This window comes from Desmodus rotundus, chromosome 5 (genome assembly GCF_022682495.2).
Source record: "Desmodus rotundus isolate HL8 chromosome 5, HLdesRot8A.1, whole genome shotgun sequence".
Taxonomy (NCBI): Eukaryota; Metazoa; Chordata; class Mammalia; order Chiroptera; family Phyllostomidae; genus Desmodus; species Desmodus rotundus.
This window is the reverse complement of record NC_071391.1, coordinates 99,287,562-99,305,480: the sequence shown is the minus strand read 5'-3', so window position 1 is coordinate 99,305,480 and position 17,919 is coordinate 99,287,562. Positions and strand designations below refer to the sequence as shown.

At 39.1% G+C, this 17,919-nt stretch overlaps 1 protein-coding gene across 3 annotated transcripts in view; it reads left to right on the top strand.

Annotated features, from left to right (window-relative positions):
* UXS1 (UDP-glucuronate decarboxylase 1) overlaps positions 1 to 17,919 on the top strand; it is a 106,613-nt gene that overhangs the window by 31,864 nt on the left and 56,830 nt on the right. For 2 of the 3 annotated variants that reach the window (XM_024571788.3, XM_024571787.4), the window contains exon 5: positions 16,113 to 16,173. The exons of the other annotated variant lie outside the window; for it this stretch is intronic. In XM_024571788.3, coding sequence (XP_024427556.1) covers positions 16,113 to 16,173 — 61 coding nt within the window. The remainder of the gene's footprint in view (positions 1 to 16,112; positions 16,174 to 17,919) is intronic. 3 annotated transcript variants of the gene reach the window in all.

The following is a 17,919-nucleotide window of genomic DNA, read 5'->3' as shown; positions in this document are numbered from 1 at the left end:
CTGGGGCCTCCCAGGAGGTGCAGACCAAGATCAGCCACTGACTGTGTTCTGTCTAGGGCCTCCTGGCATGTGTTACAAAGCAATTTGCAGATGGTTGCTACTTGTGCTGAGCTTGGAGGTTCCCAGGTGAGGCCAAGGTGTGAACCAAGACTGGCTGCTGTTAGTGCCAGGCCTGGGGTCACTTAATGAGAGGTATACTGAGGCCAGAGGCTGCTCTTTGAGAGATTTTTCGGAAAATATGAAGCATGGCGCAAGGCAAGCCATTTGTATAGAAAAGCCATTGGAAACATCGTAGGTGGGCCAGAAAGTGGGCTGGGGCAGGGCCTCGGAATCACCAGCGTGGGCTTATAGTGTTAGATTGATGGAGTTTCAGATATGGTTCCTGCTTGCCGACTCAGTGGGGAAGGGCTCAGAAAAGAAACAGTGGCCTCTGCCAGCACTTCTCTATGGCAGAAAGCTGCCCCCCAGCTCTCGCCCTTATGTTCGACAATTCGATTTTTCCCCTTATGTCCCTGGTGCCTTTCAAGCTGCTGCTCCAGCACTGGAGCTTACAAGGAGAGAGTCTGAGTAAGTCTGTGTGTGGGTTCTGTGAGAGGAACTGCCTGGACTATCTCCCTCAGCCTCAATCCCTGTTGGTTTTTACAGCCGGAAGTTATGGGGACTTTTCTTCCTGGCACTGGAACTGTTGGCTGGGGGTGGGGGGTGCAGGTGTAGGGTTGGGACCCCCTTGCTCCTCAGGGGGGACCTCTGCATCCAAGATATCCCTCCCAAGTTTATGTGCCACACGTGGGTGTGGGACCAGCCTGTTCTGCATCTCTGCCCCTCCTACCAGTCTCGATACAGTTTCTTCTTTAAATCCCTGGTTGTAGGACTTCAGGTGGTTCTGAATGATGATTGTTCTTTAGTTTAGTTATCAAGAACTGTCTCTGATGAAAGTAATGGATTCTCTCCAGAGGGGAGAATTATTTATTTACTTAAATTTATTTTTCCAGGGGTGTTTGTGAAGCCCAAGCAAAGATCCTGTGTTAAAAGTTCTTCCTCTGAAATCCTCTCAGTTTGATTTCTATGAACTGTGATGATCTGAATCAATGTCTATGTAAATGTTTTTGTTTTTCCCACTTGAGTAGAATACCCAAGCAGTCAGAACATAAGAAGAGAGGATCTGGGTCTGTTGAAATCTTTCTTTTCTGAACTCTGTGCATTTCTAAATTCCTGGAATTTCTAAGCCTCACCTGTGTACATTTTTGCAAAATGGTCAGATGGTTTCTAACATGTGATTAGTCTAAGAAAACAATTTCCAAAATAAGAAAACAGTCTGGAGTTGTAAAGTCTACTACCAAATGTGAGTCCTATAAGAAATTATGGTCTTGTGATCTGTCATGTTGATTCATTTATATGTTTTTATGACCAAAATATATCAGGAAATTTCCAGAATTGAGTCCAGGTAAATTAGCTGGGAGGGAAGAATGTGTAACCTTGTGGAAACTTTTACTTTAATCAGATTGCAAGGGAAATTTCTCCTCACCCTTTGTCTTGGTAGTTCTGTTGCAGCTTCCCCAGTCTCTCTCAAACCATTGAGCTTCAGGTACTAGAACTTATTTATTGTTTTTACTATATTTGGAAAACTTTGGGTGTCTGGAGTAAGAGTTGGATCTTTAGAAGTTTACAAAAGAAAAATGATAACATTCATTAAAGTTTATGTACTTTTTTTTTTCTTGGAGTGAGGTTGGGTGACGTGCGTCAGCATTCTACAAGCCTTTTATCATGCCCAGAATAAAAGGGGAGACATGGGAGTGATTTTTCTTTGATTTTGGTGTTTTCATTAAATGATTAAAGAGGAATAAGGATGGATAAAGTTAATCAACCAAAATGTGTTTATTCACTTTCTTCTTTTCCTTAATTGGTAGTTTATGTGTAGCCAGGAAAACTATTAATTTCAACTGTTACTGGAGTAAAAGTTCTTAGTATTTTTAACAGATTCAGTTAGTAATAAAAGATTGTTATTTGTGCTTTAAATCATTCTTTCCATGATTTGGTGCTGAAATAATAATGCTTGTAAAATTCTCTACGAGAGCTAGAATCTCTGCCTTCGATATGATTGGCATAATTTGAGATTTTTTAAATTGGAGCTTTAAAAAGTAGAACTACCCCACCACAGGCTTTATCTGGGTCAAAAACATTGCCCACCAGCAGTCATTTTCCATTGAGAATAGTATTTATCTGTGAAAAGTGAATCAATTCAATGACTTCCCTATAAGCCAATGGCTTAAACACAAGGTCTCTTTATATGTGAGAATTACAAAATTTCCTTTGATACTTTCCTGTTGTTCTTTGTAAAGTTGAGGTGAAATCGGCATATAACATCATTAATTTCAGGTGTACAACTCAACAATTCAGTATTTATATACACTACAAAGTGATCACCCCAGTGAGCCTAGTTAACGTCCATTACCATGTACAGTTGGCACCCCGCACCCGTTACACCCACTGTCCAGTCTCCTTTTCCTGACAAACATCTGTCTGTTGTCTGTACACTTTGTATTGCTTGTTCATTTGTTTTGTTTTTTTAGATTACACATGTAAGTGAATTCATACAGTATGTACCTTTCTCTGTCTGACTTACTTTACTTAGCATAATTCTCTCAAGGTCCATCCATGTTGCCACAAATGGCAAGATTTCATTCTTTTCTATGGCTGAGTTGTATTGCATTGCATATATTGCATGTACCACAACTTCTTTTTATATTTATTCATTCATGGACATTTAGGTTGTTTTCCTATCTTGGCTATTGTAAGTAATGCTGCAGTGAACATAGGAGTGCATATATCTTTTCAAATTAGTGTTTTCCATAGTGGCCGGTCCATTTTATTTTTCTACCAGCACTGCATAAGGGTTCCCTTTTCCACATCCTCCTCAACAGTTACTTCTTGTCTTTTTGAGAATAGCCATTCTGACAGATAGGAGGTGATATCTCATTGTGGTCTTGATTTTCATTTCCCTGATGATTAGTGACATTGAGCATATTTTCATGTACTTGTTGGCCATCTGTATGTCTTTGGAAAAATATTAGGATTCTCTGTACATTTTTAATCATTTTTTGTTATTGAGTTGTATGAATTATTTACATATTTTGAATTTAAACCCTTGTCAAATATATGATTTGTATATATCTTCTATATAGTTGGTAACTTTTCCATTTTGTTGATGATTTTCTTTGCTGTGCAGAAGCTTTTTAGTTTGGTGAAATCTTATTTATTTATTTTTGCTTTTGTTGTCATTGCCTTTGGAGTCAGATCCAAGAAATCACTGCCAAGACCAATGTCAGGGAGATTACTGCCTATGTTTTCTTCTAGAAGTTTTAAGGTTTCAGTGTGTGTTGTTAGATAGTGGTCCAGTTTCTTTCTTTTTTTTTTTTTTCCTTGCACATTTCTGTTTAGTTTTCCCGGCACCATTTATTCAAGAGACTTTCCTTTCCCCATGATATGTTCTTGCCCCCTTGTCTGAAATTCATTAACCATATATTCATGGTTTTATTTCTTGCTCTCCATTCTGTTCCATTGATCTGTGTATCTGTTTTTGTGCCAATACCATACTATTTTGATTACTATACCTTTGTAATATAGTTTGATATCAGAGACAACGTGCTTCTAGCTTGGTTCTTGTTTCTCAAGAATGCTTTGGCTACTTGGATTCCCTAAAAATTTAGGATTGTTTGTCTTACGTATTTCTGTGAAAAATGTCATTGAAATTTTGATAGAGATCACATTGAATGTAGATTGCTTTGGGTAAGATGGATATTTTAATACTATTAATTCTTCCAATCCATGAGTATGGAATATCTTTCCATTTATTTGTATCTTCAACTTCTTTCATTATTGTCTTAGAGTTTTCAGAGTACATGTCTTTCAACTCTTTGGTTAAATTTATTCATAGGCATTTTATTCTTTCGATGCAATTGTAAATGGGATTGGTTTCTTAATTTCTTTTTCTCATAGTTTGTTGTTAATGTATAAGAAAGGAACAGATTTTTGCATATTAAATTTATACCCTACAACTTCACTAAATTTGTTTATTAGTTCTGACAGCTTTTTGGTAGTCTTTAGGGTTTTCTAAATATATAATCACGTCATCTGTAAATAGGGGCAGTTTTCTTTTTCTTTCACAATTTAGGTGCCTTTTATTTCTTTTTCCTGTCTAATTGCTCTGTCAAGGATGTCTAATACTATATTGAATAAAACTAGTGACAGTGGGCATCCTTATCTTGTTCCTTGTCTTAGAGGGAAAACTTTCAACTTTTCACCATTGACTATGATGTTAGCTGTGGGTTTGCCATATAGTATGGCCTTTATTACATTGAAGTTAGTTTCATCTATGCCCACTTTATCAAGAGGTTTTTTTGGAAGTAGATGTTGAATTTTGTCAAATGCTTCATTTGCATTTATTGATAAGATCATATGATTTTTACCTATTATTTTGTTAATGTGGTATATCACATTGATTGATTTGTCAGTGTTGAGCCATCTTTGCATCCCTGACTTGATCATGGTGTATGATTGTTTTATTGTATTGATAAATTCAATTTGCCATTATTTTGTTGACAATTTTTACATCTATGTTCATTGGGTATATTGGCCTGTAGTGTTTTTCTTTTTTTGTGGTTTCCTTTTCTGGTTTTGGAAAAAAGGGTAATTTAGGCTTCTTAAAATGAGTTTGAAAGCATTCTCTCCTCCAGTTTTTTAGATTTAAGAAATACGGGTATTAAATCGTTTTTGAATGTTTGAGAGAGTTCACCAGTGAAGCCATCTGTTTGTGGACATTTTATTTCTTACTAAATTAATTTAGAATTTATTGGGGTGACATTGGTTAATAAAAATATATAGGTTTCAGATTTACAGTTCTATAATACATCATCTGTATATTGTATTATGTGTTCACACCCCCAAATAAAGTCTCCTTTCATCCCATTTATCTCCCCTATACCCTCTCCACCCTCACCCCTCTTTCCCTCTGGTAATCACCATACTGCTGTCTGTATCTGTGAGATTTCCTTTTCTTTATTCCTTCACCATCCAGCCCGACAAGCCCCCTCCCCACTGAGAGCTGTCAGTCTGTTCTCTGTGAGTCTGTTTCTGTTTGTTAGTTTATTTTGTTCATTAGATACCACATGAATGAAAGTATATGACATTTGTCTTTCTCTGATTGGTTTATATAACTTAGCATAGTGCTCCCCGTCTCCATCAGTGCTGTAGCAAAGGGTAAGATTTCCTTCTTTTTTATTGCCGAGTAGTGTTGCATTGTGTAAATATACCACAGCTTTTTATTCATTCATGTACTAATGCATTTTTGGCTACTTCCAAATCTTGTCTGTTGTAAATAATGCTGCAATGAACATAGGGGTGTATATATCCATTTGAATTAGTGTTTGGGTTTCTTGGATAAATTCCCAGAAATGAAATTGTTGGGTCATAAGGCAATTCAATTTTTAATATTTTGAGGTAATTCCATACTGCTTTCCACAGTGGCTGCACCAATTGGCATTCTCACCAACAGTGCACAAGGCTTCCCTTTTCTTCACATCCTGCCCAGCATTTGTTGTTTGTTGATTTATTCATGACAGCCATTTTGACAGGTGTGAGGCAATATCTCACTGTGGTTTTAATTTGCATTTCTCTGATTAGTGACATTGAGCATCTTTTCATGTGTCTGTTAGCCATCTGTATGTCCTCTTAGGAGAAGTGTCTAGTCAGGTCCTTAGCCCATTTCCTAATTGGATTGTGTGGTTTTATTTGGTGTTGAGTTTTATACATTCTTTATAAATTTTGCATGTTATCCCCTTATCAGATATATTGGTGTATATGTTCACCCATTTAGTGGGCGGTCTTTTGATTTTATTGATGGTTTCCTTTGCTGAGCAGAAATTCTAGTTGATGTAAATCCATTTGTTTATTTTTTTATTGTTTCCTTTATGCAAGATGATGTATGAGAAAATATGAACAAATATTGCTATGAGAAATGTCCGAGATTTTACTGCCTATGTTTTCTTCTAGGACTTTTATGGTTTTGAGTATAACATTTAAATCTTTAATACATTTTGAGTTTATTTTTGCTTATGGTGTAAAAGGATGATCTAGTTTCATTTTTCTGCACATATCTGTCTAATATCCCCAACACCATTTATTGAATAGACTGTCTTTACTCCAGTGTATGTTTTTGCCTCCTTTGTCAAATATTAATTGACCGTAAGAAATTGGTTTATTTCTGGGCTCTCTATTCTATCTCATTGATCTATGTGTCTGTTTTTATGCCAGTACCATGCTGTTTTGATTACTGTGGCCTTGTAGTACAGTTTGATATCAGGTAGTGTGATTCCTTCAACTTCTTTCACAAGGTTGCTGTGGCCATTCATGGTCTTTATGGTTCTATATAAATTTTGGGAATACTTGTTCTAGTTCTTTGAAATATGCCATTGATATCTTGATAGGAATTGCAGTGAGTCTGTAGATTGCTTTGGGTGGTATGACATTTGAATGATGTTAATTCCTTCTGTCCATGAACACGGTATATGCTTCCACTTACTTGTACCTTCTTCAGTTTCTTTCTTCAGTCTTATAATTTTCTGAGAACAGGTATTTTAGGTTAAATTTATTCGTAGATACTTTATTTTTTGATATAATTGTAAATGGGATTGTTTTCTTAGTTTGTCATTCTGATAGTTCTTTAATGATACATATAAAAATACAACTGATTTCTGGATATTTTGTATCTTGCAAATTTACTGGGTTCATTTATCACTTCTAGTGGGTTTTTTGTGTGTGTGTGTGTGTCTGTGTGTGTATGTGTGGAATCTTTAAGGTTTTTTATATACAATATCACGTCATCTGTAAATAATGACAATTTTACCTTTCCTATATTGATGCCTTTTATTTCTTCTTCTTGTTTGATTGCTGTGGCTACGCCTTCTAGCACTATGTCGAGTAAGAGTGGTGAAGTGGACATCCCTGTCTTGTTCCTTATATGAAGGGAAACACTTGTCATTTTTGCGCATTGAGTGTGGAGCTGGCTAATAAGGGTTGGTCATATATGGACTTTATTATGTTTAGGTTTGTTCCCTCTCCTCCCACTTTGCTGAGAGTTTTTATCATAAATGGGGTGCTGGATTTTACCAAATGCTTTTTCTGCATATTTTGATATGATCATGTAGTTTTTATTCTTTATTTTTTATTTATTTTTTAAAGATTTTATTTATTTTCAGAGAGAGAGGAAGAGGAGAAAGAGAGGGAGAGTAGTATCAATGTGTGGCTGCCTCTCATGCACCCCTGCACTGGGGACCTGGCCTGCAACCCAGGCATATGCCCTGACTGGGAATTGAACCAGTGACCCTTTGGTTCGCAGGCCTGCACTCAGTCCACTGAGCTACACCAGCAAGGGCTTATTCTTTATTTTTTATGTGGTGTATCGCATTTATTGATTTGCAGATATTTTACCGACCTTGCATCCCCAGAATAAATCCTACCTGATCATGGTGTATGATCTTCCTAATATATCACTGGATCTGGCTTGCTAATATTTTGTTGAGGACTTTAGCATCTATGTTCATCATGCATATTTGCCTGTAATGTTCTTTTTTGTAGTGTCTTTATCTGGTTTTGGAATTAGAATAATGCTGGCCTCATAAATGAACTGGGGAGTCTTCTTTCCTCTTGAAATTTTTGGAATAGTTTGAGAAGGAAGGGTGTTAGATTTTCTCTGCATGTCTGGTAAAATTCACCTATGTAAATTCATTTGGTTCAAGGCTTGTTTGTATTTATTTTTATTTTTTTTTAATTAATGCTTCAGTTTCGCTAGTTGTAATCTGTCTTTTCAGATTATCTGGTTGTTCTAGTTTCAGTTTCGGAAGATTGTATGTTTCTAGGAATTTATCCATTACTTCCAAATTGTTCAATTTGTTGGCATATAGTTGTTTGTGATATTTTCTTATAATCCTTTGTATTTATTTCTTTGGTGTCAGCTGTTACTTCTTCTATTTCATTTCTGATTTTATTTATTTGGGTCTTTTTCTTGATGAGTCTAGTTAAAGGTTTGTCAATGTTTATTTTTCTAAAGAACCAGTTCTTTAATTCATTTTTGCTCTGATCCTTATTATTTCCTTTTATTTTATTCACTTTGGGCTTTGTTGTTGTTTTTTAAGTTTTTTAAGTTTTGCTTTACATATATCGGTGCTCCTATGTTGGGTGCATAAATGTTTACTAGGATTATATCCACTTGTTAAATTGTTGTTTTTATCATTATATAGATAATGTTTTTTACTTTGTCTCATACTAACGTCCTTCTTTGTCTCTTACTATAACTTTTCTTTTAATGTCTCTTTTTTCATACATAGGTATTGCTACCCCAGAATTTTTACCTTTCCATTTGCAAGAAGTATTTTTTTGCATCCCTTTACTTTGAGTCTCTGTGTATCTTTCATTCTTATGTGGGTGATTTGTAGGCAGCATATGTTAGAGACATTTATTGAAGAAGATACAAGAAACATTGTACACAGGACAGTGACACCTCAGTCCCCTTCAAACTAGGCACCTTGGGACCTCACACAGTTCTCTCAATCATTATCAGTTGTCCTGTCGTATTTTCCTGGATCTCATCAACAGTCTGAAATCTCTTCCTTTTCAAAGGTGATTTTAGTTTTGGGAAAAGCCAGAAGTTGCAGGGTGCCAAATACAGGCTGTAGAGGGGCTGAGTCATGTGGGTGATTTGATATTTCATAAAAAAAGCTGCACTAGATGTGATGTATGAACAGGCACATTGTCGTGATGAAGCTGCCAATCACCAGTTGCCCACAGCTGTGGTCTTCTTAATCATCCATATAGTTTCTGCAGGAGAATATACAAGCTTAATGCAAAATTTGATGCAGATCTGTTGCTCTATTTGCTCAGTCATTTTGAATGTGACGGCCAAGCAGTACACATTCTCACTCAACAGTGTCTACTATCCCTACTGACTACTACAGCACAGTTGTCATTGTTCAGGCGTGCACATTCCAGTCCACTCTCCTTGCATGCCAGGTTACATCGATGTTGCACAAACCATTCTTGTCATAGTAACAATATTTGGACTTTTTCCAGACAGACCTTGTATATATGGGTCCTGTTTTCTTATCCATTCAGCTATCCTATGTCTTTTGATGGGAGTATTTTAGCCTCTTATATTTGAAGTAATCATTGACAGGTATGTATTTCTTGCCATTTTATTATTTTAACTGTGTTTCTTTCTTTCTTTTTTTTTTTTCTTTTCCTTCTTTTCCTTCTCCTTCTTGGCCCTTTAACATTTCTTGTAATTCTGGTTTGGTGGTAACAAACTCCTTTAGCTTTTTCTTGTTTGGGAAGCTCTTTATTTCTCCAATTTTAAATTATTGCTTTGCTGCGTATAGTAATCTTGGTTGTAGGCCCTTGCATTTCATCACTTTGAATATTTCATTCCAATCCCTTCTAGCCTGAAATGTTTCTGTTGAGCAATCCACTGTCAATATTATGGTAGCTCCCTTGTAGGTAACTGTTTTTCTGTTGTGGCTTTTAACATTCCCTGTCTTTAACCCTTGGCATTTTAATAATGATGTTTCTTGGTGTGGGCCTTTTTGGGTTTATCTTGTTTGGGACTCAGTGCACTTCCTGGCCTTTGTGTCTTCTTTCTTTACCTGGTTAGGAAAGTTTTTGGTTAATATTTCTTCAAATAGGTTCTTGATCCCTTTCTCTTTTCTCTTTTTGCTACCCCTCCAGGGGTGTCAAACTCATTTTCACTGGGGGCCACATCAGCCTTGTGGTTGCCTTCAAAGGGCCAAATGTAATTTTAGGACTGTATAAATGTAACTACTCCCAAACAGTTAAGCGAGATCTCAGTGATGCTGCCAGGTAGAAACAAGGTCCGGGCCGGATAAAACACGGCGGAGGGCTGGATTCGGCCCTCGGGCCTTGTGTTTGCTGCCTGTGCCCTAGGCTGTGGATTTTGTTATGCTTCACTTTGTATCAAAGGTTCCTTAAACTATCCATTTTTTTTTCTGTTCTGATTTGGTGTTTTTTTTCTACCTTGTCTTCCAAATTGCTGATTCAGTCCTCTGCTTTACTCAGCCTCTTTATTGCTTCCAGTGTGTTCTTCATTTCTTATTGGTCCCTTTTTCATGCTGTTGAAAATCCTTATAACTATTTGTTTGTAATCTGAGAAATTGCTTGCCTTCATTTCATTTAGCAGTTTTTCTGGAGATTTTTCCTGTTCTTTTATTGGGGACCTGTTTCTTTGTCTTCCCATTTTGGTTGCCTCTTTATGTTTGTTTCTGTGTATTAGGTAGGTTTTCTACATCTCCCGATCTTTGCGCAGTAGGCTTATGTAGCAGGTGTCCTGTGGGGTCTGGTGGTGCAGTCTCCTGTATCACCTATGCTGGGTGCTTCAGCAGTGTCCCTTGGGCAGATATGAGCCCTTCTGTTATATTTGAGTCTTGATTGCTGTTGGTTTGTTCATGCCTTTGATGAGCCCTCAGGCTGGTTGACTGTGAGACTTAGCCTTGACCGTGGTGTGGGAGTTGCTGTGTAGGTGCTGAGCACATGAAATGGAATTTCCAGGGTTTGGTGCTTGCAAGGTCTTCCTTTGGATATGCTGTTTGTGAATCTTACTGGATCCTGCTCTGATGTTGTCTGAAGTTGGCCAGTTGAGTGTTTTGGTTCTGAGTCTCTTGGGAGGAACTCTGGTGCAGGCTGTGTCAACTGCTACTTGTGACTGGTTCTTGGCAACCTCTCAGAAACTGCAAGTGATCTAGTTAGTGGCTGCCTCTGCTGGGCCTGTGTGCATGCTGGAAGAACCAAGCTGCCAAGGCTGGTTTTTACCAGCACCAGGCCCAGGGACAGGTCAGCAAAAGTCCCAAGGCACCCCGAGTTCCACCTCTGCCTGGTTCTGCCTATTGGTTACCTGTTAGGCTGTCAGTGAAATGGTCTCTTGTAGTATTTGAGTTGCACGATAAAGGTTCTTATTAAGTTACCAGGTTGGGGCGGATGGTGTTCATCATATTGATGGCTGTTCAAACTTGGTTCCAGTGCTGATTCTGAGGCTACTTAGCAAATGTCCACGGGTATATCAAGTCTAACTGCCAGCTGCTGGGTGCTCACACACCTTTGTGTTGGCAGGGTTGTGGAGAGTTGTGAGGATGCCAGCACAGTTTATCAGGTTCAAACTGACCAAGAATTGGTCGTGTGAAAGGAGGACTGTGCTCTGTGGGACCTGCGGGGGACAAGTGACCCCTGACCTAGAGCCACACAAATAAGTCTGTCCCATATTCTGCCTGGAGAAGACGGAGCTCAGTAGGGTGTAGCCTTGGGGAATTGATAGGATGGAGCTAGTGGGTCTCCAGTGATGGGGAGGTGCTGGTCAGGCTTCCAGTGAAGGTGAGGGAGTGGCCCCCATCCCACAGCTACACAACTCAGTCTGTCCCAGATTTTGCCTAGACCTCAGTGGAACAGAGCCATTAGGAATTGTGTGGGTAGGGCCCCTGGAGCCTGAATGGTGGGACTGGAGATCTCCTGTGAGGGAGAAGCTCCCATCAGGTTCATGAACATGTTGGGTGAATGGCCCTCATCTCAAAGCCACACAACTCAGTCAGTTACATCCATGAACCTGCCCAGACCTCTACACCCTGGCTTTTCAGCAGGGTACAAGCTTTGTGGGGTGGGGCTACAGAGAGTCCAGAGGGTGGAGCTATTGCATTCCCCAAGGGTGGTTCCACACTGACAGGAATGCTCTACCTGAGAAAGATCAAAGGCCTTTTCTGCAGTATGGGAGAAGGACTCAGCTCAGGGATTCTGGGGGCTGACCCTCAGCTCTCTTCCCAGAGACAAACCCCAGTCTCTCCTCATGTGACTCTAGCCTACTCCTCCCTCCCTGTGTTAGAGCCCAGGGTTAGTGGTTGTAAACAAGATTTGTGCTTTGGCCCTTGAAAAGAGGGCACCCATGTGGACTCCTCTCTCTTCCTGACAGACAGAAATCCCACTGCTTTTCACAGCCAGATGTTATGTGTGCAACTCTTTCCGGGGAGCTGGGGAGTCTGGCTTTGGATTGTGACCCCATGCCCTTCCTGGGGAATCTCCAGCAGCTGAGATAGTCCCTCCAGAGCCTCAGCTTCCCCTGGTAGGAGCCGAGCCATCCCTTTTTAGGACTTCACCATTCCTGGTAGTCTCAAGTGCCGCCTTCTGTAAATCTTTTGTTGTAAGACATCTCTTCAGCTAGTCTTCAGTTGGTTATTCAGGATCATTGTTCTATAATTTAGTTGTAATTCCAGTTTTATCTTCGGAGGAGGTGAGTGTATCTTCTACCTACTTCGCCACCATTTTGGATATCCTCTTGTACTTTTTTTTGTTAGGAGTTTTTTGATTACTGATTCAGTCTTCTTACTATTAATAAGTCTGTTCAGCTTTTCTATTTCTTCATGCTTCAGTTGTAGAAAATATGTTTTTACAACTTTGTCCGTTTCTTTACAATCGTCCAGTTTGTTATTGTATAACTGTTCATAGTGATACCTTATGATTCTTTTTTGGCATCAGTTGTAGCTTTTCATTTTTGATTTTATTTGAGTCTCTCTCTTTTAGCAAGTCTGAAAAAGGTTTGTAAAATTTTTTTTGAAAGAAGCAGCTTAGTTTCATTGATTTTTTTTGTGTGTTCATTTCCACCCTCATCTTTATTTTCTTTCTTTCAGTAACTTTGCTCTTCTTTTTAAAATTTCTTTAGTTGTAAAGTTACATTGTTTACTAGAGATTTTTCTTGTTTCTTTAGGTAGGCCAGTATGAGTTGTAAATTTGTTCTGAGAACTGCTTTTGCGGTACCCCGTGGGTTTGGCTGGGTTACATGCGCATTGTTTTGTCTCAGGGTGTTGTTGTTCTACCTTTGCTTTTTGTTGGCTGATTGGTTCAGCAGCATGTTGTTTACTCTGTACGTATTTCTGATTATTCCAGTTTTCTTCGTGAAATTGCTTTCCAGTTTAATACCATTGTGGCCAGAAAAGATGCTTGATACAATTTCAGTCTTCTTGAGTTTACTGTGACTTGTTTTGTGATGGAACAAGCGATTTATTTATCTTGGCGAAGGTTTCATGAGTACTAAGAAGAATGTATTCTGGTGCTTTTGGTTAGAATGTTCTGTCAGTGTCTGTTACGTCCGTCTGATTTAATGTGTCATTTGAGGCATGTACTTAATGATTTTCTCCCTAGATAATGTGTTCATTCACTTTAGCGGGATATGGAATTCCTCTTCTGTGACTGTATTTGTTTATTTCTTCCTTTAGGTCTGTACTTAGGTGCTTCTACCTTGGGTGGAGGAAGAAGGAAAAAATGCCTCCTGCCAGTGCCTTTGTCCCCAAGGGAGTTCCACTTTTCTCCTGCCCCTCCGGGAGACGCTTTTAAATTAGTAAATGATTACCATTCACTTAAACCACTGCTTTTGTGCTGGTGAGCCACCACAAAAGCCCTGTAAGAGTGAATTTGTTACTAACAGCCCTATGGCTCTCCTAGGTGTAAACCCTGTTGTGTTTCAAAGCCGGTTGTTTTGGTGGGGGGCTCATCTCTTCCATGTATGTTCCAAGGGTTGGGGTGCCATATGTGGGGCACAGTCCCTTCTTTTTCAGGGAGAAGCTCTATATTTGTGAAATCTCTCTTGATTGTATGTAGGTCACTATGCCTGGGGTTGGGTTTTTAGCAAGACCAAGTGTTCTGCCTCTACTACCCGATGGGAGGTGGCCCTTTTATCTTCGTTGTGAGCGAGTGTTCAGCTAGTGCTGGTCTTTTTCAGAGTGAACTGTTCCTTATGTAGCTGTAGATTTGTTGTGTCTGTGGGAGGGTGTAAGTTCAGGCTCTTTCTGCGTAGACTTACCGAACTGCCTGTCTTTGTGCTTTTTAAACCAGAAGGAGTAGCACAAGTATGAATATAATCTTAAGGAATTTACCAGTAACTTATACTTCTTAAACAGTCAGAGTTACCTTTAAAATAGGTGCAGAGGTTAAAAATTTGCTTCTTGGCTCTGTCTTACTAGTTATTCTGAAGTGGTTCTGTTCTTCAGGTTGGTGAGCAAGTCAGGTGACAGATAAGCCTGAGTGAACGTTTTGGTTAGAAAGTCAAGCCCAAACGTGGCTTTGTGGTAGAAATTTTTGGAGCTTTGTCTAGTTTTATTTTTCTTGATTGATTGTGTGATAAGAATGATCAAACCATCATTTCAACACTGGCAAGATCAGAATGTTACTGGAAATAATGTTGTCTTAATGTTCTTGTCACTTTGAGCAAAGTAGCCCCCAAGAAATATTTTTGAAAGGTGATGATTATATTGATTCAGGAGAGAAATGGGGACAGTACCATTTTAGAAGTCCATGTGAGTGGATTATGCGGGCTTTTTCTCTTCCGCACCACATCTTCATTCCCTAATACTTTGATTACATTCCATTTTAAAAATTTCATCTTCATGTCTTTAAATGTTCTTTGAATAGATAACAAATAATGATAATTTAAATTCTATGAAAAAGTTTACTGGCTGTCAAATAGTAAGGTTCGAGTCTGAAATGGCATAAAATAATTACTAAAGATTTAATTTGGGGTGATAAGAAAAGATTTATTGTTGAATTCCTACTTTATTCCACTGGTGGGGTTTGGAACTGGGGGCTGAGTCTACAGTGGTGGATGTGAGGCGCTCAGAGAAGATGGGGAGTTGGGGCAGGTGTGAGGGTTGCACACGAGCCGTGCTGAAGTGTACTTCGCTGTCCTCCACCTGCCTGCTGAGGAAGTATTCGGAGTGACAGACAGCGCCACTTCCCTGAGAAGGCACCTGGCAGGCTCCCTCACGGCCTGCAGCGTGGCTCTGACTGCAGGCAGAACTTACGCAGCTCCAGAGCAGGGTAAGTTCTTCCTTGGGCGGGATGTTCTAAGGACGCCACCCCTGTCATGTCAGGGTGATCACTGCATGAAGTATGTGAGTATCTAACCATTATGTTGTACAACTGAAACTAATGTAATATTGTATGTCAACTGTAAATGAAAAAGAAATTAAGAGAGAAAAAAGATGGCCCCTGCCTGGCAGTCAGAGCAGGAAGTGCTGAGGTGCACAGAACTAACAAGCAGGGAGGCTGGGATGCTCACCCACTCCTTTAGACTTTCCCACCTGCCTACCTCTGTTTTTGTAGTCTGTAAGAACTTGACCTTTTAAAAATCTGGAGGCTCCTAACGGGAGCTCATCTGCACTATAAAGGAAAGCCTGCCTGCTCCATGCTCCAATTTAATCATTCTTTCAGGAGATGAGGAACACCTGCTTCAAGGCCTTCTGTCTAACAACCTGTCATATTCTGTTCACTTCCACAATCAAAGAGGAAATGCATTCTGTATCCCAGCTGGCGATGTGGCCACGTGGAGGGGGTGGAGGTGGTACCCCTGGCCCAGCACCTCTCCAGTTGAAGTATTAACAATAAAGCCAATTTTTTGGAATTTATTGAAAGCACTTTAAGAAAGGCTATTTCAAATCTGCACTTACAACTCTCATTTGATGTCTTATATACAATTTATGATATCTTGCTCCTGAAATACCTGTGTGGGTTGGGACCCATGGCACTGTTATACCTGGGGCAAGAGCTGTTGAAAGATGAGACATACAGTAGGTTCCAAACAAACTGAGAGAGAAAGTGTTGATGCCCAGTTTGTTTTGCCCAGAGGCACAAGGCAGGAAGGGTGCTGGATGTGTGAAACTGCCCAAATCAGGAGAACCCACTTTGTTAAGGTCTTCCCTTACTCCCCCAGGGCATGTCTCCTACAGCTGTTTTCTTTTTTCTAGGCCCTGGTACAGCATCGTGAGAAAGCCACCACCTCCCTCATTTTGTGTTTAGCTTTGGCATACATAACCTTAGCTTGATTCAAAACAAGGAGCAGGTTAGCTATTTCTTGAATTGAAATTAGCCACTGTTTGCTTGTTCCTGCCACACACGGAGTAGAGAGAAGGAGCAAACAGTAACAGTTCTAAAGTCTGGTGTTTGTTTGATGGTAAGCAGAGAAAATGCTCACATGAGATGTTTAACTTTTTCTTTTTTAATCTCTCTGTATTATACAGCTTTACTCAGAAATATCCTCCAGTAAAATTTTTATCAGAAAAGGATCGTAAAAGAATTTTGGTAAGTTTGCATATCTGATTAATATTTGTAGTATTAAGAAACTTGCTTTCTAAGTCCAGGTATAATCACATACCATAAAATTCACCCCTATAGAGTATACAGTTCAGTGGTTATTATATTCAGAAAGGTGTGAAACAGCGCCGTGTTCTAATTCTAGAGTATTTTCGTCAACCCAAAAAGAAACCGACCCCTTCCCCTGCAAGGCCCATGAGCAGTCATTTTCCGTCTCCCCACCTCCACCTCCTGGCAACCGCTACACCTACTGTCTGTCTCTGTGGGTTTTTCTGTTTTGGACATTTCATAGAAACAGAATGATGTAATATGTGTTCTTTAGTATCTGATTTCTTAGAATAATTATAATAATTTTCCCAAGGTTCATCTATGCTGTAGCATGAATCAGTACTGCATTCCTTTTTATGGCTGAACAATATTCCACTGTGTGGATGTACCACATTTATTTATCCATTCATCGATTGATGGCATTGGGGTTTGTACTTTGAGGCTGTTGTGAATAATGGTTCTATGAATATATATGTACGAGTTTTTGTGTGGACATGGGTTTTTTCCGTTCTTTTGGATGTATACCTAAGAGTGGAGTTGCTGAGTCATATGGTTACCCAGTGTATCACTTTTTGAGGAAATGTGAAACTTCTAGAGCAGTGGTTTTTAAAACCTTTTCTGGCTCACAGACCACTTTAATGATTCCATGGGGGGCTTCCTCAGCAAGTGGTCTTACTGTTAAACATCAACACAAATTTACCAATGAAAGAATTCTGTTGAACTGTTATAATATTCTGTGGAAATATGTCCAAAGAGAGTGGCACCTTTGCATTAAAAAAAAAACAAAACAGCTTTTTTGAAATATAATTTACGTACCATATAATTCACCCTTTAAAGTGTACAATTCACTAGTTCTTAGTATATTCACAGATTGTGCATTCATACCAGTATTAGCACATTTTCATAATTGCAAAAAGAAACCTTATACCCATTGGCAGTCACTCTCCATTTTCCCCCAACCCCACTTCCCCCAGTCCAAGCCCTAGGCAACCACTCATCTGCTTCGGTCTGTACAGGTTTGTCAGTTCTGGATATTTCACATAGGTGGAATAATGCAGTATTTGTCCTTTTGTGACTGGCTTCTTTCACTTAGCATGTTCTTAAGATTCATTATGTTTTAACGTGTATCAGTACTTCCTGTGTTTTTATTACCATATACTGTTGCATTGTGTGGATGTACCACATTTCATTTATCCATTTGTCATGATAGGTAGGTAGGTCTACGTTTAACCTTTTGAGGAACAGCCAGGCTGTTTGCCAAAGTGACTGTACCCTTTTTCATTCCCTTCAGCAGTGTACGAGGGTCCCAGTTTTCTCCTCATCCTTGCCAACACTGTTCTTGTTTGTAGCCTTCCTAGTAGGTATGATGTGGTATCTCGTGGTGTTGATTTGAGTTTCCCTGCTGGCTAATGATGTTTTTGTACTTACTGGCCATTCCTGTGTCTTCTGTGGAGAAATGTCTGTTCAGATACTTAGCCTACTTTTTAAATTGGGTTATTCTTCTTTTCATTATTGAGTTATAAGATTTCTTCATTCTAAATATAACTTCCTGATCATATATATAATTGGCAAATATTTTCTCCCATTTAGTTCTTACATTTAGGTCTATGACCCATTGAGTTGATTTTTATATGTGGTGTTAAATGAGGCTTTTTCATGCTTTTGCATGTGGCTGCCCACTTGTCC